This window comes from Rhineura floridana, chromosome 9, assembly GCF_030035675.1.
Source record: "Rhineura floridana isolate rRhiFlo1 chromosome 9, rRhiFlo1.hap2, whole genome shotgun sequence".
Lineage (NCBI taxonomy): Eukaryota > Metazoa > Chordata > Lepidosauria > Squamata > Rhineuridae > Rhineura > Rhineura floridana.
The window spans coordinates 69,588,549-69,614,670 of NC_084488.1; the positions used below are offsets into that span (position 1 = coordinate 69,588,549).

Consider the following 26,122-nt stretch of genomic DNA (forward strand, 5'->3'; position numbering starts at 1 on the left):
CAGTAACAGCTGGAGGGCAGCAAGGGCAACAGAGTCCCCACCCTTGCTATAGAAGAATGTTTACTCATATTCCTGCTTTATTCCTTGGACTATTACTGCCCATAAAAACAGTATCATGCCTGTTTTGTACTGATGTTATATTAGGGCAGCAAAAACTTACATCCATTACAATTTCACCTGTGGAAAACACTGGTTATTTGGACTGATCACTATTATAGCTGGAGTTAGGAAATAATATGTCAAAACGGGCTTGTGGGGTGTTACGGGCTATGTTTTTATGTATACAGTATATGCATATTCTACCATAGGTAGAGATTTTACTCTCTTGATAGCTATAGAACAAATAGCCCCTGATAATACTAACTTTGTACAGAACTGTCTGTGCTAGCAAAAACACTGGTAGTGGCACCACCCACCAGGAAACCTCTACAAAGATTCACCAAATTAAAAGTGAAGGACTAAGGGCAGTTATTTAAATTCCCTTCCATAAGCAGGTATCCACCTGGACCAGTCTCCCACAGACAAATCCATAGTTCATACCCCTGTGTGCCGTAAACAGACCAGCAGACTTAGAAAGTAGTAAACCAAAAATCTTATAATCCTGTATTAACAATAAATACAACACATGTGCCCCAAAGGACAGTTTTTGATCAACTTCTTTATTTGCCAATAGTCACTCACTCCACACCCCAAAAGCATCACATTTTATTGCTTCTATAAATACAAACACAATGGACAATAGTCTTGCTCCACAAAGGCTTGCAAGTCACTGTTCACAAGTGTTCCTTACAGTGGAACAGGGCACAACCTTAAATAGCAACACTGTCACCAATGCTAGCACCACAGCAGTAGCTAGTACAAGTGCAAATCATAAGGACTAAAATAAGTTAGCAGTACAGTCTACAGAACCTTGCTCATACAATTAATTATGACAACTCTGACATGATAATTTAGAAAGCTAAAGAATAAGATTGCTATAGAAGAGAACTCCATGGTCTTTACTACTTGAATATTTTTAGATCTTTTCAATGCATCAGTGGCTATGAGAAATAACCCAATAGACCTGGACACTTAAATATAGCACAACTAATAAACTGGTACCTTTACTTTGAGTAGTTTCTGTACTTTCAAGTTTGCAATTCCACATTTTAACTCCACTACAAGTCTGAAGTTGTACCTTTCTTACACAGCACATAGTCAACAAATATTGTGGCTCGTAGTGCTATAAGTGATTTTTGTAACTGTTTCCCTTTCTTTATGTGAGGAAGCTGTTTATTTCCTATGTTCGTCTTATTAAGATGTTTCCTGTCTTACTTCATTTCCTAGTATTTTGTTCACAACAGCCCAGAATTTTATGAAATCAATCTTGTTTTCAAAAGCCAAACTTTAAATGTGTTTATTCAGTTGTGCCATAGATCTTAAAATCAACATTTTTGAGCTAGCGTATCAGACTCAACGTAGCCATGTTTGTGAGAATATGCAATTCACAATATTAAACGTTATTGGATGTATCCAGTGATAGATGAGGTGAACTCTGCTCACATAACAGGTGTGCTGGCTCCTCTCCCATTACAACTCCCAGCACCCCCCAAAACAGCAACTGCAGAGTTCAAGGAGCCCTCTGGGATGACATGTGATAGGGCATGGAGAGCTGCAGTGAGACTTGAGAATTCAGCAGGGCTGCCTTGAGGAAGTGGAAGTGCAAGACATCTCTGGCTTCAAGCCTGTGAAAGGAACTTGCATGCAAGCAGCTAATCTCCACTCCCTGCTATGGATCATAGTCACAGGTTAATAACAAACATTAACATGAACGGGGATACACAGATAGCCACAGTAAATTCTGTGGTCATAACTGCACTTTCCAGATGTTGCAATCATGGAAATGGCTACATTTGTTTCCACATATCCTTCCCACCCTTGTATACATGACCACAGAGAAAATCAAAGTGAACAACTGCATGGGGGAAAAAATGCTCATATGTGACCCGGCCCTTACACCTTCAAGGTATACTTAATAGCGCCTTTTTTAGAGAAAATGTTTAGATTGTCACAATGTAATATTAAGTGAAAAACCCTGTTTCATTTCTACCTACCATTTTTTCTACATTTTTCTACCATTTTTTCTCATGTTTTCACAGCTCAGACTAAGATTTTTAAATCATCCAAATACAAGTCTAGAATGAATTATTCGTAAAGAGAAGTGGGCAAATGTACATATAAACCACACACAATGAAATACACTGGCTGAGTTCAGATACAGCCATTCCAGTCTGATAAATCATAGGTACTGGAGCAGGAATGAGCCATGGACTCATGCAGCTTCTCCTTGCACCTTCCCTCTAGCAGCCAGCTTCAGTAAAAATTTCCTACTTCCTTTAAATCTTTCCCATGATGTCTGTACATGCAAATGGTGGCTTAAGATCATCTTCAGATCCCATTTTGGAAGAAATCTGGATGTTTCTGAAACTAGTTTAAGAAATCAGGAAAGCTTGGCCAAACTGGGCACATAAGGGCAAGAGAGCAGGCGGCTCATTCCTAGTCCAATAAAATATGTTTAAACAAGACTACAGCAGTGAAAACTAATTAAGAAACCTCAACATTACATCCACACAGGATAGCTACGTAGCTATCTGTAATTAAGGAACACTGCATTACAAATTTGAACAATACATTTAATAAGGAAGATACAAATTATTCCAGTTCGAACTGACGATTTCAAAATATTTACAACAAAACTGGTATCTTCAAAAGTTTAGAAACCCCTTTCCTAAAAATTGTCAAATACGATTATTAGCACCGTTACAAAGAATCTTTACACTGACTGAAACTTGAGAACATTGGCATTACATCACCTTGTGCTTTACTGATAACCATTTTCATTTAATGTTTTACATTACTTTAATAAAATAAAACTAGTTATTCTATCATCTAATCCAGGCAATTATTTAAACCTTGGTTTGCTGCTTTAACTATTTAAAAAATCATTTTTTCTGTATTTTATTGTTAAACATTACCTTTTAACATAGGAATGCTTAAGGATTACATATAAAGTAGTAGTTTGCAGACACAATGCATTAACCAAGGATACAGGAGATTTGAAGTTTTGCCTTGGCATACCACTTTCCTCAAACAAAGTACTATCCATAAATACCAGAATCAACAATCAGATTATGCCCAAAGGCTTCAGGCGATGTTACTCACCTTTCATAACATGCTAAGAGACCTGCACACAGATGTGAGAACAGGTTCACAAATTCGCTCATCACTATGAACATGATGAGTCCCCAACCAACTTCTGAACCTGGAGGGGCAAACTTCTGAAGCACTCAACTGTTGCTCCAGAGTACATCAGAGACAAACACCTGCCTTTCCACCATCTTGGGGGAGGGACATGGCCAGAGCAACTGCATATTTTGGTTGGCTGTGAAACTTAACCAAACTGTGTGACCAGATGTAACTGTTACCCGAATGGCCATGCCAGAATTTAATGTGTTGCAGAATTTAGCCCAGGGTTTTGGTAGAATTAAGATCTACACATTTGGTTCTTCTGAAATACTTGCTGGGTGGAACCATTAAGTTGACAAAATGTGTAATCTAATGGCAGTCTTCCTTAGGTTTCTCATACAGCAAGATAAAGCCATAAAAAAAAAGATTGACCCAGCTAATCCAAGTGATGCTTGTCAGGGCTCAGATGGATTGATTCAGCCTATCCAATCCTCACATCAACCAAGGCTGCAATCCAATACATGTCTACTCAGAAGTAAGCTCCATTGGATTTAATAGGACTTCTAAGCAAGTGTGTTAGATTACAGCGCAAGTGTGCTAATTGCTGCAAGTCCAAAAAACAAATTGAGGGAATCACTTGGGACAGTGTCAATGCTGTGGTTTACATGCAAGATGTTGCACCAACTCTTTATCTTTTGCAGGGGCATGGAGGAATAGTGCTTCCTGCAGTTCTTGTTTAATACAAATATAATAAGAAAAATGACAAGCTCTCATGAAGACATACCCTAAAATCTTTTTAGGAATACCCTTTATGGAATTTTCTATTTTCAGTATATTTAAAACACTGAGTACAGTGGCCCACTATACTAAATTTTTTATTTATTATTTATTTATTTAATTTATTGTATTTGTATACTGCCCCACAGCCGAAGCTGAAACTTCTGAAACAAATTCTTAGGTTTCAATTAAGCCATTTCAAGCAAACACTCAAATGGAATGAAGTGTGTGAATGCTGTACCTCCACACCATGCAGAAAGGGAATGCTTATAACAGTTTCAGCAAGAAATAATTTTTGTGTACATTCTGATACCATGAACCAATAGCTTCAGTGCTCATATATAACCAGGTGCATACTTCTCTATGATGAAAAATGTTCCCACTAATGGAAGAACATAAGGTTGTCCCTGTACCCAAAAGGGGTATCTAAGGCATATGAACTTTTGGACTGTTCCCCAATGCATTTTACACATATCAATTTTTTCTTGAAATAATATTTTATTGCACAAAAGTGAACAAACATCTATAAAATTAGATGTAGATACTGAAAAGAAACCTTTAACCACCCCTCTCCATCTTTCTGTCAGGACATTACCCCTCTGTGGAAAGGGATTTTGATAAGCATTTTATTACAACATTAAATGTTCCCATAAACTAGATTTTATCTTCAGTTTTGCTTTTTCTGTTCTACTGTTCCAGGTAAGTTATTACTATTAGAAGCTACAGGTTATACATAATACTTCCAGCATAGGGAATGCCCTACAATGTTAAAATATTAGCAAGTTCCCATGTGAATCATATGTTCTTCAGGTAGTTTCCTACTGCAGTCTCAATTTTTCCTTATTGGAGATATATTTAGTCTGTCAATTATCAGGTGGCCTGATGAAGTATGAATCTGCTGAATTTTTATATCAATTCTTACAACACAGCCAGTGTATACGAGGAACTGTTCAGCAACGACATAATCCCAGCTTCAAAGCCGCAGGGATGAGGCTCACATGAAGTAGAAGGCACTTTAAAAAGATTAACTTTGGAACTGAACACCCTACCCACAAAGCGCACACACATTTGAGAATGCAAGACTACCTACAAGCGAAGCTTGATTACAAACATTTCAAAACAATAGCTGAAAAATCTTTAGATTGTCTGGGGATATGCCATTTGAGTTGCCTTAGAAATGCACAGAAGAAAATTTACCTAACTGGCAAGTCATTATCTTCTATTAAATATTTTGAGTGCTAATATTCTTAAGCTTTTTTAGTCAGCTGTGAGCTTAAATGTCAAAAGAAAAAATAGTGCAAATGTGGGAAGGCAATTGCAGAGCCTTAAATATGTTTAGTCCAATACAGGAAAATATATTTAGCTTAAAATATTTACGGTAGAATGCAAAGACTTGTTAACAACAAAAGTTTTAACTCGGGCAATGTCTAGCTACATAGAAAATCAATTTAAACAGACGCATTATGATATAGTCTTAGATAAGCACAAGTGAATTTCTCATACACCCAAATAATTTAACCTTTTGGTGGGTCTTTTCCTCTTAATAGCGTAATAATAAAGAGCAACATGTTCCATGTTAAAAGATAACAGAACATAACATGTAAAGCTAAAGCAAAAGCTATTACTATTCAAGAAGTAGCACAACATCTCTGGTAGTAAACTAAACGCTAGTCACATTTGAAAAAGAAGCTATCACTAAACAATATGATGCAGCCCAAGAACCTGTTTCCTCTTCTGCCAGATGTACAAAAGTTATGAGATCCTGCGATACAGAAAGAATCTTTGTATTTTAAAAAGTTCTTACCTTGAGCAAATAGTTTACTTACTTATATCTGTATTGATTGTCGAAGCTCTCAATTTTTTTCAATAAAAAAATTTAGATATATAAAACTTTGTGATCATAAAGTGAAGTTTTTGGTTAAGTATGAGAATCCCAGTCAAGTGCATAATTTTTATGGGCAGAATCCAAAGGACTGTGCATTACTATATTTCATTTTTTAAGGCAAGAACTACATTGTAATCCAGAAGATGTTTTTTGACTTTTTCATAAAATCTCTCTCTATACCGGTTGAAGTACATAATACTTTCAGGTTTTTCTTCAAACCAAAATTTGTCAAATTCATAAGCCAAATAACCTGCAAAGACCAAACCAAACAAAAACGTATTGAAAAACACATTAATTTCACTCCAGGTAGCATTTCAAAAACAACTGTATCCATTATTAAAACCAGGTTTCCTTATCTCTCCAAATAGATTGCCTACAATTTTCCAAGCATGCTGGCCAAAATCAAAAGGTCTACTTTAGATGCTCCCCAAAACATGGGCAACCGTGGTATTTTAACAAGAATCTTTTATTTGCACATCTGCATTCAACAAAGAAGAGGACATATATAACAGCATGTTGAGCTGTTTTAACAATCCTTTGTTTCATTTCCTATCATGGTTTGTTACTGCAGTGTTTAGACGACCGTATCTCAGCTGAATAACTATGGCTGACTGCTTCAGAACAAGCCAGCATATTAAACCATGGTTTGAAGTTGGGTTAATATCCTGGCGTGTTCCAAAGCTGTTAACCACGGTTTCCCTAACAGACAAAATGGGAAACTATAGTTAACTGAAGACTTCCTGGTTGGTTTGCTCATTTGAAAGGGCTAAATACACAGCCATTGCATTCATTCATATCTTCCCTTATTAAGCCAAGACATGATTTTCCAAAGATGTCCAATGTGTGTAATCAACCTCACCATATATTATTTTCTAGACAGGACCAGGTTAATACAGGCAGTCACAGCTGAGCAATGTTTTCTCCAGTTTTTGTCTATCCTCTTGATTCTCTTCATAAGCTGTTGGCTGGAGCATGCCAATTTGTTTGTTCAGGGAAGAATATCTTCAGTCAGAATTAGTATGCTGCTTCTGCCAAAGAAGGCAAGGTTTACAGTGATGTGCAGCTCCATTCTTTTGGAGACTAATACAGGTGCTAGATGGCTTGATTACATGTATTTCTTCTTCAAGAGAGTATGTCAGCCCTTTGAAGTTCACCTTTCATTTAACTATAGAGAAGCATGTTTATGTTTCCTGAAAGCATGTTGACACCACGCCATGGGTCTTCAGGATGGGATAGCATTAACAGGATTACAGTAAATTTCAAAATGCTTTCCAAAAAATATAGTACACTTTTTAAAACGTCTCTGCAACCATCACAGCTGAGCAAGTTAATACAATAGCGAGAACCATCTACCTGCAACCAAGTTCAAAAAGGGCAGCCCCAAAACATAGAAGTTGGCCGTTTATACAAAGTACAGTTGCAGATACTCACAATAAAATTGATGGAAGTCTTTTAGTTGTGGCTCACCAGGAACTAGGTTGTAGAAGTGAGTTTTTAAAAAACCATTCTTCAATAAATTGTAAGCCATCTCTGTCAAATTGATCCCAACAATTGCATAGGAATATCTGTAATACACATACATTATAATAATTACGGCAATTGATTTCTGCATTTTTAGCATGAGATGAGATGAGCAAGGTGCACTAGAGACATCTTTAAACAGTGTTACCAAATTTGGGGGTTTTAAAAATTATATTCATTCCTTCTATGTATAATGTACTAGCTTCAGCAATACTGCAATGTCTGTCTAGTGTTCCAAGACGTTTCACTGGGTGCTAGCATTACCAAAGTTAACAAAGATGCCCATTTCTAAAAACAGTCTACTATATTTTTCAAAATGGCTAACAGAAATGGATATGAGACACTTAAAAACACCACCAAAACTACACTAAGGTAATTCAAATTCTGAAATGTGTTGATATTACATAATTTCAGCAATTTGCATTTATTTGCCCATTTTACAATAAATATTGCTTTTCTGCTACCTATAGGGTAGGGCAAGAAGCTATAGCGGTATCTGTAAAGGCAGAAGAGGGTGGGCAGAATGACAGCCATTAAGAAATGGGGGTAATATCCCTAGCCCCCATCCCTCTAAAACAGCCTTTCCCAAATGCATCCTCCAGATTTTTGGGAGTAAAAATTCCCATCCAGTTGACCAATTTGATGGGGGAAGTCTTTTGTCCAGTCAGGTGAACGCTAGTTTAAATGTCACATGTGGCCTTAACTAACAGCTGTGAATCTGAATTCTCAATATGCAGAAGAATGACAGAAGCTATGCATATTCTGACTGGTGGTTTCAGATTTAAAATTCTTACATTAGACGGTATGATTGGCCCCAGAAGAGGCAGTGACAGTCACCAACTTAGACGGCTTTAAATTCCAATTACAGAAAAACTTAAGTTACACTATTATTTTCAAGGAGATTAACTGAGAAGGAGCAGGATATAAATTTAAATGAAAAATATTGCTAAATTTATCTATAGTTACGATGACACCTGCTGTGTGTGATGATGTACTCAGTTGTTCTATAGTACTGTACCATGTAACTGAATATTCAAATTTATTGCTCGTCTAGTTACATCAAAACATTTTTTGTTTGCTACAATGTTGATGGCTTCTATTTGTAATCCCAGTTTTTTCCTCAACTGGCAAAATCCTTAAGGTTACATGTGTAAGGATGAGGAGCAAGAGAAAGTGACAGCATGGGCAGGGTCCTTAACTCAAAGACATCAACAGGCTAATCTAGCCATAGACCAGAGAAGTAGAGGGGGAAAGTGGGAAAGACAGACATAAGGTTAACATGCAAGAAAGAATTACAGTATTTCTACTTATCGGATCTCTAGAAATTACTGGCTCATTCTGACAAATATTCTGGAGAGGGCAGTTTCCTTTAAAAGCAGATGATAACTGTGATTTCAGATTATTTACTGGAAACTAAAGAAATAACAGATTTGTTTTTTTCAACTGTAACAGTCAATTATGACAATGGTTTTATTAAAAGAGGCTTACCCCAGTTTTGGATTATTTGAACGAGCAAGGATTTGACGAGCTTCACGGGGATAGTGCTTACTGAAATATCTGAAAATATATGCACACAAAGTAATTATTTCAGTTTACAAGAGACTACTTATGCTAGCTGTGATTAGAAATTACTAATTTTTTCAAAACATTCATATTATAACCATTGTCTTGCCTAATCAGTTGCTCTACAGTGTAACTAATGGTGTTAAGTTCATAAAGAAATTATTAAGGATAACAGTTTTTGAAATACGTAATTACTTAATAACTAAGGATGCAATCCAACTCACCTTTCTACAAGGCTGGGGTGAGTTGGATGCTACAGATCTCTGGCAGCGCTGGGAGGCTCCCAGCTGTGCTGGGCTCCAGCAGCAGCAGCAGCCCTCTGCTGTGGCAGAGATGTGGCTGCACTAGGAGCCTCCCAGTGATCCGCCAGGGCAGCCAGCCTAGTGGACTGAGGCCCAGCAGAAACCACCAGAAGGGCTGAATATGGGGCATTCCAAAGGCATTGGGGGGGGCGGAGCAGCAGGGGAGGGCGCTTACGCAAGATCCTGATCCACCCTCAAACTCCACCAGCCAAAAGGTCAGGAGCCAGCTTTCAGCTGGGCTGGCAGCCTCCCGCACAGGAGGAGGATCCTACAGAGCTTTCTGCTAGCTCCTCCTCCTCCTAAATTGGCAGGTTGGTTTTGGAAATACCCATTTATTTATTTATTTTATTTATTTATTAAATTTATATACCGCCCGACTAGCATAGCTCTCTGGGCGGTGAACAACAGATTTATATCAGCAAAAGCATACCTACTGTTATATAGTATTTTTGACTTACAGTAGATTAGTTAATCCCAGCATGCCCATTCCTCTGAAGTCTGTTTTAGGGTCATCACCTTGGAAACCAATGTCACACCACTGCTTCGTAATTCTAGCCTTCAGTTTTTCATGGGGCATCAACCAATTCCAAAGCTGCATGAATATGCTACCGTTAACAGAATAATCAGTATTTTCCCCAACCTCATTCTGAATACAAATAAGTATCAATCAAAGAACAGGATGCAATCACCATGTCATATTTCATCAAAATGGCAAATTTACGTAAGCATCCAGAAACATAGGATACAAAGAATTGTATTAACAGGTTTGCCCAGGCTATACCAATTAAGATCTATTATACCAGTCTGGCAATCTGCTCTGGACAATGTACTGGACAGGTTTTCTTCTCTTATTTAATTCAATGTAACAGCTTACCCACAACTCCACATAAGCACCAAACTGAATGTGGAACTTGTACTGAGGCATATGGGCTCACAATGAACTGTTTTATAAGACTCTCCAAACAAATATAAGGTGCAAGGGGTACAAAGGCCACACTTGCTTTCAAATATAATGCAGCAGCAACAGATATTAAGGTGTTGCACTACAACCTGGGAGACCAGGGTTCAAATCCCCACACAGACATGAAGCTCACTGGGTGGCCTTGGGCCAGTCACTGCCTCTCAGCTTCAGAGGAAGGAAATGGTAAAACCCCTCTGAATACTGCTTACCATGAAAACCCTATTCATAAGGTCGCCCATAAGTCGGAATAGACTTGAAGGCAGTCCATTTTCAGTTAGACCATCTCGTCCAGTATTAAACTTCCAAAAGCTCACAAGGAGGGCACTGTATCAAGGCCATCCCTGGTTTCTATGTACCCAGAAATTAGAGCCATACTGCTACTGAATATGAGGAACTGCAATTTTTAACCTGGGCAAGAGTCATTTATTGTTCTATCCCTCTATTAACTTGTCTAATTCCTTTTTAAAGCCATCTTAATTAGTAGCCATTACTATATCCCGCGGCAATGAATTCCATAAATTATGTTGTGTGACATGCTTCCTTTTGCCTGTTCTGGACATAGTGCTAAATCAATTTCATTAGATGGCCTTGTGTTTTAGTATTATGTCAAAAATTTACTCCCTCTCTCCACGTCATTCATAACTTTATGAACTTTATATACTATAAGCAAGAGATGCTGATGTAGTGGCCTTACTACATTAGCTTGGGCAAGTACAATCAGAGATGAGCAGTTTCAGTAGATCATTATAATAATTAACACTTGCTTTTAACATCACAACTGTGGGCTTGTTAAATATATCATAAAGAGCCACTTAAAACCTAACATTTTCACCTCCATTAGTTGCTCCTCGTGTTCTTTATTGTCAGAGTTATACAGCTGTTTTCTCAGATCTTCTACGGCCAAATAAAGTTTTTTACATCCTGATATTTGGAGCAAACATAACTGTAGCTTTGAGACAAACCTATAATATATAGAAACACACAGAATTATAAGCAACAGGCGATACACAGCTTTCACCTGAAATAAAAGTGGAGCACTGTTGTTTCTGTTAGTACTGATTTCCCAGACCACCTAGTTTGCCATTCTAAACTATGACAAATATTGTTTGGTGTGGCCCAGTTCTGTACCCGCTACCAAATACTCCCTAATAACATTGAGGAATCCTACCAATCACCATTTAAAGAAGAAAAAATATTCCTGCTTATAAATGGTGACCAGCTAATCCCATGAGGCACTAACACCTATAACAGTGCTCCACATGCATCTCCCCACTATTGGATAGGCCAGTCTAGAACAGTTCCACCCCACCACTATGGGGTTAATTCAGGAAAGGGTTTGGAGCAATGCCTCCAAGCCCCAATTTCCCAGCCAGTGAAGTTGGGAAAGTGATATTCCTTATGTCATTGTATCCCTTGTTAAACACAATTCTTCCTTATCTAAACGTCTGAATATTTTGGATGCCCCAAGTCAGTTGAATAATTTGAGACCGCACTGCATCAGACACTGGATTATAGTATAGAAAATAGGCCAAAATTGAGAGTACATTAGTTACCATCACTGGGTTAGAATATTATCTGTCCTGCATCCACAAGAACTGATATACTAGTATCGAACAGGTGGCTGGATGTGTACAAATTATCCTATGAGGTCTTGACAAACCTTCTAATGCATCTAAGAGTATCACATTCACTTCTTCAGAAATATGTTACACTGCAACCGCCATTAATCTAAAACTTGCAATCTATCTTCACTAAGACAATAGCAAAACTGCTGTTGATTTCAATGAAGCCTGCTGGAGAGCAGAGCCAGTATACTAACATTAACACATTTTAAAAATTGCTGTTTAAGCAGATCTCTTAAAAACCACATTACTACATATGAATCACAGTGTACATTAAATGCAGATCGTCAGCATTTTATAAAGAGTAATTCTAAGGCATTACTAATTTTCAGTAACTGTTTGAACAAAACACATTTTCTACAACTTCCAAGATGTTACAAACGGTATATTTAGAAAAGTAACAGGCTTACCCTGTATCCTTTTGTATATTAATCTTTTTTTCTGTTATGATGATTGCTACACATTTTTCCACTTCATCTTTAGAAGCATACACAGAACTTTGTAAAGCCTGATAAATACAAGTAAAACATCAAATGATCCTCTGACAGAACATAACATCTATTGATAATAGCAATTATTTAAATTTCAAGAGAAGATTGCTATGGGTAGCAATCTTCACCTTTCAGGATGATGGGATCCAATCAGTCCTGAATGGAGTCATACTCCTCCTAAAACAGGCATGGGGAACTTTTTTTCCTCCAGATGTTATTGAACTACAAATCCCATCATCCCTAACAATTGGCCATGCTTGCTGGGGCTGATGGGAGTTATAGTTCAGCAATATCTGGAGGACCAAAGGTTCTCCACACCTGTCCTAAAGGATCAAGTTCACAGTGCAGGCAAAGTCACAGCCTGCAAAGCACCACTGATTGGCAGGATTTGTGAAGCCCACTGCACAGCACTTTGAAGGCACCACTGATTAGTGGTGTCTGCAACCCCCCAGCCTCATCTTTACCTGTCCCATGTCTGATGCCATATATGATGTTAGATGTAGAGCAGGTAGGCATGGCTGAAGTGGCCTGGTGGAACAATGGGGCGGCCTGGTGGCCTAATTAGATCCACGAGCCAGAGATTCCTCAGCACTATTGTTTGTTTATTACATTTATACCCCGCCTTTTTCCACAGGAGGACTGCCATCAAGTGGGCAACATAGCTCCACCTATCGTCCAAAGGCAAGAATGTTTTGAAGTCAAGACTAGGGGCATCAGGCCCCTCCCACTCTCCAGTTCATTCTTGCCTTTCATCCGTGCAAGTTGGAGTATAAGATAGCGTAGATAAGTTTTGTGTATCTGTTATTTAATTTAGTGTGTGTGGGACTGATTGTTCTTTTTCTGTCTTTGTTTTTTATTGTCCTGGGGAATTTCTTTGGGGGGTTGCTCTTCGCCCTCGTTTCCTCAGTCCCTGCCTGAACGGCAACTTACTGGGAGACTGCGGCTGCGGCTCTCCCTTCCTCAGGCGGCGGACGCAGCCTTAATCCAGGAGCTTGCGGCTGCAGCTTCCTGCTCTGCGCCTCCTCTATCTCGTGTATTTTATAGATTGCCGCCTACTTTCGCAGCGGCTCCCTTGGTCTTTCCTCCCCAGGAGCCTGCGGCTGTAGCTCTTTTTGCCTTTCCAGTGGCCCTTTATTTAGTTGGGCTGCTCCGTCTCCCTCCCCGGCTCGTTCCGCGGCATTTTAAATCTCGCCGTAACTGACCTCAGGAGCCTGCGGCTGCAGCTTCTTCCCGTTTTGCAGCTTTCTTTGCCGATTGCCTCCCCCCCTCCCGCTAGCTGCGACTGTCTCAACGACTGTCGGGATTTCGCAGGCCGTTCTGCCTCCTCGGCAGTGATTTTCATGGCTGGCCCTTAAAGCTGCGATTGCGTCCTTCAGCCCTACGGCTGTAGAGCTTATTTTGACGCCACTATGCTGCAGCAGTGTTTTCGGTCGGCCCTGTTTCAGCTCACTGGTGTTCTTCAGTGACCGCCATTGCTTCTTCCTCGTCCCTACGCTTTTCTGATTGGCTTATTTTCCCGCTCTTTTAGCGGGCGCCATTTTATTCGTTCCCCCTTTTCCCGCCCTTTCTGTTTAACCCTTACAACAGTAAAGGATTCTTTTCAAGGCCTTTTTTGTCAGTTTCTGTGTGTGTGCCGCAGAGTACAATAATAGAGGATTCTTTTCAAGACCTTTTTTGTCAGTTTCTGTGTGTGTGCAGCAGAGTAGAACACAGGTCTCTCAACTCAAACTGCTGACTGAGGCTGACTACTGAAGCTGTTTGGAACTGTACATTCTGCCCCATCGGTGGCCGTGTACCAAGCCTGTTTGGAACTGTACATTCTGCCCCATCCGTGGCCGTGTACCAAGCCTGTTTGGAACTGTACATTCTGCCCCATCCGTGGCCGTGTACCAAGGCTGTTCGAAATTATACATTCTGCCCCATCCGTGGCTGTGTACTAAGGCTGTTTGGAACTGTATATTCTCCCCCATCCGTGGGCGTATACTTAGCCATCTGAGCCGGTGCATTCTGCCCCATCCGTGGCCGTGTACTGAGCCTGTTGGGTCTGTACATTCTGCCCCATCCGTGGCCGTGTACTGAACCCCCTCGAAAATATATGATGGCGGAACAGCCAGTGACAGCTCAGGCAACCAAGCCTAAACAATCTAAGGCAACCAAGCACAAGCACACCAAAGCGGTTGCCAAAATCAAGCATATATCCAGCCACAGCACAACCAAGCGGGCGCGCTACGTCTCTGTCCCGGTTTCTGAGGAGGCGGGCCAAGTACCATTAGCAAATCTCTTTAATTCTCCAGCCGCATCCTCCGAGGAGGACTTTGCAGGGTTTCCTGACAAGCCAGCTATCCTCCTCCCATATTACCACCTAGGACTCATTCATCTTCTCAGCCTGCTGAACCACCCATATCTTTGCCTCTACAAGTGCAACCATCTCCCACACCGGGGCTGCAGCTGTCTCAGGAGTTCATATCGCAACTACAAGACATGCTGTCGTTCTTCTCTCAAACGCAGTCACAGGTCACTGCCATGCCTCAGCGGAGTGTTTGCAGACAACCCAATGATATGAGCCACTATGCACGCAATAAGGCAGATCCATCATGCTCTCCAAACCCTTTTGACATTGCTAGGGGCAGGTTTGTTGATGACGTTTCTTGTGGGGAGGATCCATCATTTGCTATGCAAGCCGAAGGAGACGAGTGGAGTGATCAGTCAGAACAAGAGGATACATCTTGTCGCCTGTTTGATGCCTCCGATTATCAGCCCCTTGCTCGCAGAGTATTGAACACTCTTGGTCTCCAATCTACACAACCTGCAGCTACCACTCCCGCTATTAAAGGGGCCAGGGTCCTGAAATCCCCCACACCAGCAGAGCACTACCTTCCTGTGCCAGTCCTATTGCCAAACTGGCCAAGGACGAATGGTCTCACCCATTACAAACACACTGTTTTAACGCCCTTGCGGACAAGCTTTACACTTTGGCTCCGGATTTTACAAGTAGACTGGCCGTCCCCGGCATAGACGAGCCGATTTCCAGTCTAGTCTCTAGATCCCTTTTGCCGAGGGAAGGGGACTCACAAGGACGCCACTGAGCGGAGGCTGGACTTTGCCTTACGCAAAAACCATGAGGCCTCCGCTTTCTCCATGCGAGCCTCTGCATCAGCCTCCATCTTTTCCAGGGCAGCGATGATGTGGTTGGATGACCTCTTAGATGATCCTAATCCCGATCCTGTCTCTCTGAGGAGGTCACCGGTGAAATTACGCAAGACGGCGGCATTTGTGGCTGATGCCACCTTGGACGCAAATCAGCTAGGAGCAAGAGCTATGGCAGCTCAGGTAGTCGCTCGGCGGACCCTCTGGCTTCGTCACTGGCAAGCGGACTCTACAGCCAGGGTTAACTTATCAAGGGCACCTTATTCGGGCTCATTACTCTTTGGTGAGGAAGCCCAAAAGGCAGTACTTGTTGACCCCAAGGATGCTCGGAAGCCTGTCTTGGCCACTATCAGGAACGTTGATCGCAGGCCCTTCAGACGTTTCACCTCATACTGCACAACCCAGCCCTTTCGAGGAGCGCGGCCCGGGGGACGAGGCCGCGATTTCCGAACCAATGATTTCCGTTCCTCCAGGGGAGCCTGGAACAGACGTTTCCCAGGCAGAGGTCAGTACCAGGGACGCAGAGGTACCTCAACGTCCTCATATCAGGGAGGGTCTCACCAGCACAGACAGTACTGACGCGATACCGGTAAGGGGCAGACTGCTTCTGTTTGGAGACCATTGGCTGCGTCTGACTCAGGTCGCCTGGATCAGAGATCTTTTTTGTTATGGCTATACACTAGAGTTTTGGGCAACCCCTCCAGACAGATTTCATCCCTCTCCTTGTCCCAAGGCACCATCCAGGCACTGCATCATGCAGACAGCCATACATCACCTCTTGGACACAGCGGCAATAGAGCCAGTCCCTACAACAGAGAGGTCGGAAGGGGTGTACTCCCTCCTATTTACTGTGCCCGAACGAGATCTGTCATGGAGGGCAGTGTTGGACCTCAAGTTCATCAACCGTTGCATAAAGTATCGCAGATTCAAAATGGAATCTCTCCACTCCATTACAGAAAGCCTTCACGAAGGAGACTTCCTGGCTTCTATCGACCTAAAGGAACAGTATCTCCATGTGCCTATTTGCATAGCCCACAGAAAAATCCTTCAGTTTGCCTTCGGCCCCCAGCATTTTCAATATCGAGCAATGCCGTTCGGTCTCTTGTCTGCCCCGAGAGTATTTACCAAGGTGCTACTCATCCTAGTGGCTTACCTCCGGCTTCAAGGGGTGCATATCTACCCCTACTTGGACGATCTTTTAATACGGACGAGTTCCAGGGAGCTGGCTCATTGCCATCTAACGCTCACGCTCCATGTCTTGCAGACCTACGGCTGGCTAGTCAATTTCGACAAAAGCCATCTCCAACCAACCCAACGCCTACAACATCTAGGGGCGATGTTAGACACCCTGCAGGCGACGGTTTTCCTGTCTCCAGACCGCATAACCGCTATCATAGACGTCACACGGTCTCTGATGCACCACGCAACCGCAGACGTCATGCTTCTAGCAAGGGCTCTCGGAATGTTGGTGTCCACCATCCATATTGTGCTATGGGCTCGAGCTCATACTCGCCAACTTCAGTGGGCTTTGTTACCGTTTCAGCAGGACATTGCCAGGTCCAATCATCGAACAATCCCCTTGAACCCTGCACTGCGTCTTTCATTCCGCTGGTGGATGAGGGTCCAACATCTCACCCAGTGCACTCCGTTCAGAGAACCCCTCAGGACTGTTATCACCACAGATGCCAGTCTCCTCGGCTGGGGAGCCCACTGCAACTCCCAGTTCGTTCAGGGGGGTTGGACCGAAGCAGAGCAGACTCAGAGCATCAATTGGCTGGAACTAAAGGCTGTCCACTTAGCTCTGCTCCAGTTTCAGTCTCTGTTCCCATTCGAACGGACAACACGTGTGCGAAATCTCATTTAAACAGACAAGGGGGAACCAGGTCCCGTTCTCTGCAGAACCTAGCTTACCTCATATTCGACTGGGCAGAACAACATCTACAATCCTTGAAAGCAGAACATCTCAGAGGAATTTGGAATGTGACAGCAGACTGGCTCTTCAGACAACAGGTTTTTCCGGGAGAATGGAAACTTCATCCGACCATTTTCCATCTTCTCCAGCGTCGGTTCGGCGTCTTCTCAGTCGATCTGTTTGCCTCCAGTCGCAATTGCCAGCTACCCAGGTACTTCGCACGATACCTGGACACGACAGCGGAAGCGGTGGATGCTCTGTCGCTACCGTGGCCAGATGGCCTATTGTACGCCTTCTCTCCAATACAACTGTTAGCCAGAACCTTGAGGAAGGCACGACGCGAGAGGGCCAAGCTGGTTCTGATACCACCATTTTGGCCCCGTTGACCATGGTTCTCGGATCTCCTTGCCATGTCAGTGACAGACCCTTGGACTCTCCCAGTCAGGCCAGACCTCTTATCCCAGGGCCCGATATGGCATCAGGACCCCAATTGGCTCAACCTAACAGCGTGGCTTTTGAACGGGGACATTTGAGGTCTGCTGGCCTGTCTGACGCTGTTATTGACATTATATTGGCCTCGAGATGACCATCTACCACTCGTATATATCAACATACTTGGGTGGCATTCTCCAGGTGGTGTCAGTCCCAGAACCTCGATCCTTCCCAGGCCACAATACAACAGGTGTTGCAATTCCTTCATAGGGGCCTCATGATGGGGCTTAGACCCAACACCTTACATCGACATGCGTCCACTCTGTCGTCCATTCTCTCAGTGTCCTCCGCTGGTGCTACTATTGCCTCGCATCCGTTCATCAAACGTTTTCTGAGGGGAACCGCTCTACGCTCACCGGCTGTATTCCACCGCCTTCCCTCATGGAGTTTGTCGAAGGTTCTGCAGGCTTTACAACGCCCTCCATTCGAACCCCTTAGGACTGTGCCTTTACGTTTATTGTCATTCAAGGTCCTGTTCCTGATCGCGATCACCTCTGCGAGACGAGTTTCGGAACTGGGCGCATTGTCTTCTGCCCGCCATCTCTGTGTTTTTCACAAGGACTCTGTTGTGCTGAAGACTGATCCTTCCTTCCATTCCAAGGTCAATTCAGTTTTCCATTGCAACCAGGACATTGTTCTTTCCTTTTGTCCGAATCCTACCCATCCTCTAGAGAAGGCTTGGCATTCGTTGGATGTTCGGAGGGCTCTCAAGACCTACCTGTCTCGGACACAGGATATACAACGAACTGGGTCTTTGTTTGTATCCTTTCATCCACGTTCTATGGGGCATAAAGTAGCTAATTCCACCTTATCCCGCTGGTTGCGCGCTTGTATTACCTTAGCTTATGAGTCCCTTAAGCTTTCTGTTCCATCTAAAATAACGGCTCATTCCACTAGATCAGCGGCCACTACGGCTGCTTTTGCTACCAACACTCCTGTTGCTGATATTTGCAGAGCTGCTGTTTGGTCTACCCCACATTCGTTTATAAGGCATTACAAAATAGATCGTTATGCCTCTGCCGATGCCTCTTTTGGCAGGCAAATTTTGCAACAGGTTCTTAATGATGATTAGGATGTGGGTGGTCCCTTCCTGTTATGGGCTGCTTTGGTACATCCCACTTGATGGCAGTCCTCCTGTGGAAAATGGACCATTGGTCTCACCTGAAGGGTGATTTTCATAGGAGGACTGCCATCACGACCCTCCCAGTTGGAGGATACCTAGATATTTTTCTGGGGTTTTTATATATTCCTGTTACGCTATTATATTTAGATTTACTAGTGAAGTCAAGACTGCTATTACTGTTATATCGCTATGTTAGAGTCATATTATTATGAATATTGCTATTGTGTTATGTTCTTGCTGGTAGGCCCGTTGGCCTTTTTTCCTGCATTTTTAGATATCTCTCTTTGGACTCACTGCGAATGAACTAGAGAGTGGGAGGGGCCTGATGCCCCTAGTCTTGACTTCAAAACATTCTTGCCTTTGGACGATAGGTGGAGCTATGTTACCCGCTTGATGGCAGTCCTATGAAAATCACCCTTCAGGTGAGACAAATGGTCCATTCTCTTCATGAAACCCAAGGCGGCTTACATATGGTCCCCAGGCGGTCTCCCATCCAGGCACCGACCAGACCTGATCCTGCTTAGCTTCAGCAGGGAGCTGGCCTTATGTGCCTTCAGACCATAGCCTGGATACATATTTTCATTAACAGCAAGCCAAAATTTATACCATAGCAGTGTAGTTATATTATCAATAATATAACTGCCAATATTATAAATAAAGCAGCTTCCTAGATCAGGACTTCATCAAGTTTGCATTCAATCTAGTTATAGATTTGGTTGGAAAATCACTGCTATGGCAATGACAAAAGTTTTTTAATACATGCCTCAGATCACAGCAAATCTTCTAAGGGCTCTGCTGGCATAGGTGCAACCCAATCTTATGCGTATTTACTCAGAAGTAAGCCCAACTGGGTGAAATGTTCTGAAGTTCCCCTTTCAAAAAAATAATATGAGGCCTCTGCTAACAAATATGTGACCATGATCCAGAGAACTGAGCAATTAGTTCTATATGCTTTGAACTTGTGTTTCTCATATAGTACCTTCCATGACTGTAGCAAACTGATTTTGAAATGAGCATGTGTTTTGACTTACCATGGAGATTTTTTACTCAAAAGAAAAAAAAGAGAGACAAAAATCCCACTTGATATACACAACCCCTGGGCTTGAATTTAGATCCCAGGCATAAAATTATCCTACCTTACACTTTGATGATTCCAACGAATACTCTGTAATAAAATTAAAATATGCATGAGTTTTTATAGTAGTTACTGAAATCTAGATTTTGATTTCTTAAATTACAGAAGATAAATTAATAAACATGATTGAGACAGTGGTTTAAGACCCTTATTTGTCTCATTTATGAATTGCTTCTTACAAAACATCTTGAAGCAATTTAACAATAAAAACAATAATATATATAATTTCTTAAACCAGTACTGTTAAAGACTGAAATAAAATTCTGAAATTAAAAAGCTTTTTGGAAGAGCAAGGTCTTCAGCAGAAACCAAAAGGACAGTAAAGACAGTGCCTGTCTGATATGTAACAAATGAATTCCAGAAGGGTACATATCGCCACAATAAAGGTCCAAATTCCCACCTCATAAAGAACACCCTTCCTGAAGTAATGTTAAAACATGTTAACCACTGACAACAAAAACCAAACACATTATTAAAGAAAGAAGTGAAAACCTTTTCCACAGCGGTACTTAAAGCCACTTCCATACAGAGTCATGAAAACGCCATTCTGTATCTGATTTAGATCCATATTATTACATTCCAATAGATAAAACAGCAACACCCAAGCATCAATATGATTCTGTATCTTTAAACGTTGTGCAGGCGGAAGGGAGAATTCCACCTTGTGGCTTTTCTCATTACAGTGTTGCAAGAACACCTGCACTTGGCTGACTTTCTCTTCTCCTAAAGATACAGGATCAGTCTCAGGCCATGAATCTGGCAAGCCGAATTAAGACCTGCTTCTTTTTCACAAAAATTAAAGATCCAACAACCGAGACTTTGTAACATTTCAAAATCAGTGACTTTTGTGCATATCTATATCAAAATGTACTAAGGAATTCTGTGATGGTGGTGACAAAGCCTCTAACACTGATGAGATGCCCAAAGACAAAGGACAGGGGCAACAGTGTTAGGCTGCAATCCAATACATGTCTACTCAGAAGTAAGCTCCACTGGGTTCAATGGGACTTACTCCCAGGTAAGTGTGTACAGTATTGGATTGCAGACTTAGTCTTTTGCAGGAAAAAGAACAAAGAATTTTGTGGAGTCTCTGGATGAGTTATTAAGCTTCAACAGAGATGTAGGAAAGACTACAACAACAAGGAAAGGACTAAAAAAACCATGAGGCACAAAAGCAGGAACCAAAACTTCATGAGGAAGCAGACCAAGGAAGGGGATGAGGAAATTAAGGACAGGGACACACTTCCTGTTTATTTATTTATTATTTATTACATTTATACCCTGCCTTTTCATGATAGAAACCCAAGGCAGCTTTACATATGGTTCCCAACCGGTCTCCCAACCAGGCATTGACCAGACCTGAACCTGCTTAGTTTCAGCAGGGAGCTGTATGTGCCTTCAGACCATAGCCTGGGACAGTGCCAGTTCCAGTGCTTCTCCACCTCTGTTTTTTGAAAACGGGCGCAAGACACTAGTCAAACTCCCCCCTTTTCCCTCTAAAACCTGGTCAGATCAGCTTGAGTGCATTTTTTAAAATTCAGCTTCAGATAGATTTCACAGCTGATTGATGTCAAGCCATTACTACTCCAGGCATGGCCAATAGAAACACTTTGCTGTAGGCTCAGGCAGAGACAGTGATTGGCCCATCACTTTGCTGTAGGTGGCCTTGAAAGGTCTGAAGTCAGCAGTGGGAAAGGGAGATGTGTCCAGCCAAGGGCAGAGTGGCTTCAAAATGCAATCAGAAAAAATAATTCTCGCTGCTTTTGAAGCAACTATCGTGCTCACTGCCTAAGTCTGCTGATGAGAGATAGAGGTCCAAAGGAATGAGAAGAAGTGAAAGCCAAAATGAGGAGTCTGAAGACAGAAACAGGGAAAGAAACTGGCTGGAGATGAGAGTTGCACATGGCCAGAACAGTATAGGTGAGGAACCACTATTTTAATGTGAAATAACGATAGCCCTTTAATTTTAAACTATTGCTACTGTACAAACTTACATGCTGAAGAGACAGTGTAAAAAATGCACTGCATATCTCCTCTATTTAATCACTATCCTACTTCGTATGAATCTAACCCATCAAAATTAAAGAAATAAAAGGAAGTTATTGCTTGAATACAAGCAGATCTTCATAAAGGTGCAAAATTCAAACCTCTCTTGACCTGTGGTTGACAAGCTACTTAGAAATTATACATAACATTCTGTGTATAATGTTCTTGTATATTTCCAAAGTATTACCTATTTCTAGTGTCCTTTCCGCCCTTTTCTTTGAGCTATCACAGATACGCTGCAGTTCACATTTTCCTGTGAACTGTCTCAAGATCCATTTTAGCCAAAATCGAAAGATATTTCTGTACAAATAGTTCCATAAGTGTACAATCATTTTCTACAGAAAGAACAAAAAGTGACTTAGCGTAACAAATACTGTAAAACCTGGTTCACACACTAAAACTCATGTTCATTCCCATTCTATATTATTTTAGAAGTAAGTAGAGTTCAGTGGAACATACTCCAAAATAAGCGTACATAGAATTAGATGCAAATCTTAAATTCCAGTTCTAGTTGCTTTCAACTATTAAACTAATGGGGCATTCTGTCCAGAGTTGAATAAGGCTACAATCCTATACAGACTTACTTAGGAGCAAGTCTAAATGAATTCAGTGGAGCTTGTATAGGGCATGCACTATATTTAGGCAATTTAAACCAACAAGTTTAGGATTGCAATTCTATGCACACTTACTTGGGAGTTAGTCCCAACTTCTCAATAGAATGCCTAGGTTTAAGCTGTAAAAGTCTTTTCTTTTTTTTACTGATCATGCCATTATTTTCTTTCAGACAAATGCCTTCTTGTTCTCCCAGGCTAAGTTTTAATTGACAGTCCTAGTATCTGTTCCTTGCTTGGCTTGACTTTATACTGATTTTTGTTTATCTGTTTTTGTGCCCCATCATGGGAAAAATCTGCTTAAAGTTTAACCTTTGAAGAGTAATATATAAATGTATACACACACACACACACACAAAATTCTAAAAAATCCTAATCCCACCCCCACCATCAGTAAAGAAATCTGTAATAATGGCTACAGAAATCTTAACAGAACAGTAGTCTCTAAATGCAAAGTGATTGTCCCTGAGTTACTCTCATGATGTTCACTAACGTTCTATTGCTTCTTTTCGAGCTCATAAATAGGGAGCAGTCAAGTGCCAGGTTTTGCTGGTTTGCTTCTCGCTAGCATCTATATCTAAAACATGTAAATGCAAACGCTTCGGGAAGTCATACACAGTCAAGTCACGCTTTAAGAGATCACTTCACCAACCAAAAATATTACGTCGCGATGTACGCAACCACAACAAGCCCTCCTTCCACCTTCCGTAGTGAACCTGATCCCGGAAGCTAATATTGGGCCAGCGCATGGCAGCTAGTTTGAAAAAGGGGCGAGTCTGCAGGCGGCATTATTCCCACCACCCCGTTTTCCAGGATCCTCTTGTCGTCCTCTCCCTTGCACAGTCTGCCAGAGGGAGATATCCTAATCGCCCGCACCCCTGCTACCCCCGCCCTTAAACGATACCAAACTCTGTTCACATCATCCCAGCGAATGCGCAGCAGGATTGGCAGCGGCCTCACTTCACCTTCAACCAGCAGCTCCCTCCCACGGTCCCACCATAAAAGGAAGTTGCCTCCCCACAGACCCGGAAGTGAGTGATGTGGCCAGGACGGGAGGTGGCAGTTAAGAACCATATCTTAACAAACCGGCCGTTTCCCCTCCCATCTCTTCTCCCCACCTCCCTAGAAATGACATCAGCTGAAGCGTCCGCGAGGGCCTCCACGGCGCCCACCCGGCGAAAACAGAAGAGCCCGTGAGGGCCAAAGGGTCTTCTGTTACGCTTGTTTAACGATGGCAACGGGTGGACAGGGCTGTTTCGGCGGCGGCATCGAAAGCGTCACCAGGCCAACAGCGCTCGCGATGGCAAAGGGGGTGTGGTGATGCCGTTTTGCCTTCCGCCTGCCAAGACGCCGCTCTGCAAGTAGAAAGCGGCTGATTTCTAAGCAGGCGCGGCATAAAAGGAGCGCGAGGGAGCCAGTGGCTGACAGTTCCTCGGGCATCGTAAAATATGTTCCGATTCCGAGGGCTATTGACAGAAGGCAGGGACAGAGAAGGGAAGTGTGGTTTTCGTTTCCGAGTATTAAATGGTATACAAATTCTGTTAAATAAAATAAAAATGGGCGGGGAAGGACACCTCAGCCACCAGTGAGTAGACAGGCGGCGCAAAGGACGTTTGTTTGTTTTTAAGAAAGGAATAACGCGAGGAGCAGGGCGAGACGAGTTGAGAGATGCAACGGTCGCCCGAGCACTAAAAAGAGCACACACACCATTATTTTACTGGGGCTAAACAAAAACAAATGGGCAATTATTATGAAATAATAATTAAAAAATTGGTAAATATAAAAGTAATTAGTGCTAGTAAACGAGCACAGAAATGAGACACTGGCCAATTCTTATTAATAATACTTTATACTTGCTGCCCTGGGCTCCTGCTGGGAGAAAGGGCGGGATATAAATCAAATAATAAATAAATACTATAATAACCATCAATATGTTAAATTCAATTAAATTGGTTAAATTCAACCTGCAAACACGCAGGTTTCTTACATCCTCTGTAAAGCCTTGCAACAGCATTTTCCCATCAGCTGTTTTATTAATAATCCTGCTACCTAGTTAGAACTGCGGCCTAGCCAGTTTGGAGCTCACATTTGAAGCCTGAACCAGATTTTGCTAACAAGGGGAAACAAGGCAGTTCCTTGGAGTGCACGTGCACTAAGAAACAACAAAGGCAGGTCTCTGCCACCCTAGTCAGAGGCAGTAAGTTTCTGAAAATGAGTTGCCAGAAGCCTCAGGAGGGGAGAGTGTTCTTGCACTCAGGTCCTGCTTGCAGGCTTCCCCCAGGCACCTGGTTGGCCACTAGGGTTGCCAGGTTCAATCCCTGAGACTGATCCCGTATCTTTAGGAGAAAAGAAAGTCAGCCAAGTGCAGGTGTTCTAGCAACCCTGTAATAAGAAAAACCACAAGGTGGAATTCTCCCTCCTCCCTGCACAACTTTTAAAGATACAGAAGACCTCTTGGAGGCTGGGCCTGGCAACCAAGAGGTCTTCTGTATCTTTAAAAGTTGTGCAGGGGGGAGGGAGAATTCCACCTTGTTGTTTTTCTTATTACAGGGTTGCCAGAACACCTGCACTTGGCTGACTTTCTTTTCTCCTAAAGATACGGGATCAGTCTCAGGCCATGAACCTGGCAACCCTATTGGCCACTGTAAGAACAGGATGCTGGACTAGATGGGCCACTGGCCTAATCCAGCAGGCTCTTATGTTCTTATGTCTCGGCCTCGCTGTCTCATTCCTAGGTAGTTCCATTGCTACTTCCCTGTGATCAGGTATCACAACTAGGTACTAGCCAAAGAGGCTAATCTATATGGTGGTTTACTGTGTGTTTGATGCTACTGGCATCTCCTTTAAATTCGCATGACATTGTCGGCAAACAAGCTATCACAGTTTTCTCCCTGTAAATCCATACTAATCCAGTCCACTGATAATACAAAAAGAGAAGGAAAAAAGTCTCCACTCCCTTTCTCTAGTGCTTGCAGACACTTTGCTCCTATGCTTTTAGGTGTGTCACTCCTTCCCCTCTCCACACCCACTCTCTCCTCCTCCCTCCTTTCATTTTGTTTCCTGTAGGCTGACAAGCAACTTCCAGTTGCTCTTCTCCGTTCTGCTGACCTTTTTTATGTTGCTGCAAATGGTGCCTATGTTTTCTTTTACCCATAACTTGTGTGCAAAAGCATAACACTGCTCAAACAAAGATTTGCATTTCATCTGTATCCAACCAGGGAAAACGCAGATGTCTTCCTTCCAGATGTGTTCTTTTAAAGGAACCTACTGCAGCTGTAGAATAAACTGAGTATGCTTAGTCACCTTTGC

At 42.2% G+C, this 26,122-nt stretch overlaps 1 protein-coding gene across 9 annotated transcripts; it reads right to left on the reverse strand.

Annotated features, from left to right (window-relative positions):
- Positions 1 to 643: 643 nt before the first annotated feature.
- Positions 644 to 24,140, reverse strand: ELMOD2 (ELMO domain containing 2). 9 transcript variants are annotated; one of them, XR_009757938.1, is made up of 10 exons: positions 23,723 to 23,811; positions 22,390 to 22,537; positions 20,158 to 20,186; positions 12,267 to 12,364; positions 11,067 to 11,196; positions 9,732 to 9,865; positions 8,897 to 8,965; positions 7,319 to 7,452; positions 6,747 to 6,915; positions 6,053 to 6,137 (listed from the first exon to the last, which is right to left on the reverse strand). XR_009757938.1 is itself a non-coding variant. In XM_061584896.1 (9 exons), the coding sequence occupies exons 2-9, from the start codon at positions 22,532 to 22,534 to the stop codon at positions 5,986 to 5,988; spliced, it is 891 nt and encodes a 296-aa protein (XP_061440880.1). In that variant the 5' UTR covers positions 22,535 to 22,537; positions 23,932 to 24,140; the 3' UTR covers positions 644 to 5,985. The 9 variants fall into 9 exon arrangements, 8 of the variants coding, with proteins under 8 accessions (XP_061440880.1, XP_061440877.1, XP_061440874.1 ...); XM_061584896.1 differs by lacking the exons at positions 6,747 to 6,915; positions 23,723 to 23,811 and adding an exon at positions 23,932 to 24,140 and having other exon boundaries at positions 644 to 6,137; XM_061584893.1 differs by lacking the exon at positions 6,747 to 6,915 and having other exon boundaries at positions 644 to 6,137; positions 23,779 to 23,861.
- Positions 24,141 to 26,122: the final 1,982 nt, after the last annotated feature.

Bases quoted from the DNA above. Each gene is read 5' to 3' on its own strand.
- ELMOD2 (XM_061584896.1), bottom strand. From the start codon at position 22,534: ATGATTGTACACTTATGGAACTATTTGTACAGAAATATCTTTCGATTT. The intron at 9,866-11,066 runs GTGAAAATGTTA...ATATTCATGCAG, and splicing joins ACGAGGAGCAACTAATGGAG to CTTTGGAATTGGTTGATGCC. The intron at 7,453-8,896 runs GTAAGCCTCTTT...TGTGTATTACAG, and splicing joins TCAAATAATCCAAAACTGGG to ATATTCCTATGCAATTGTTG.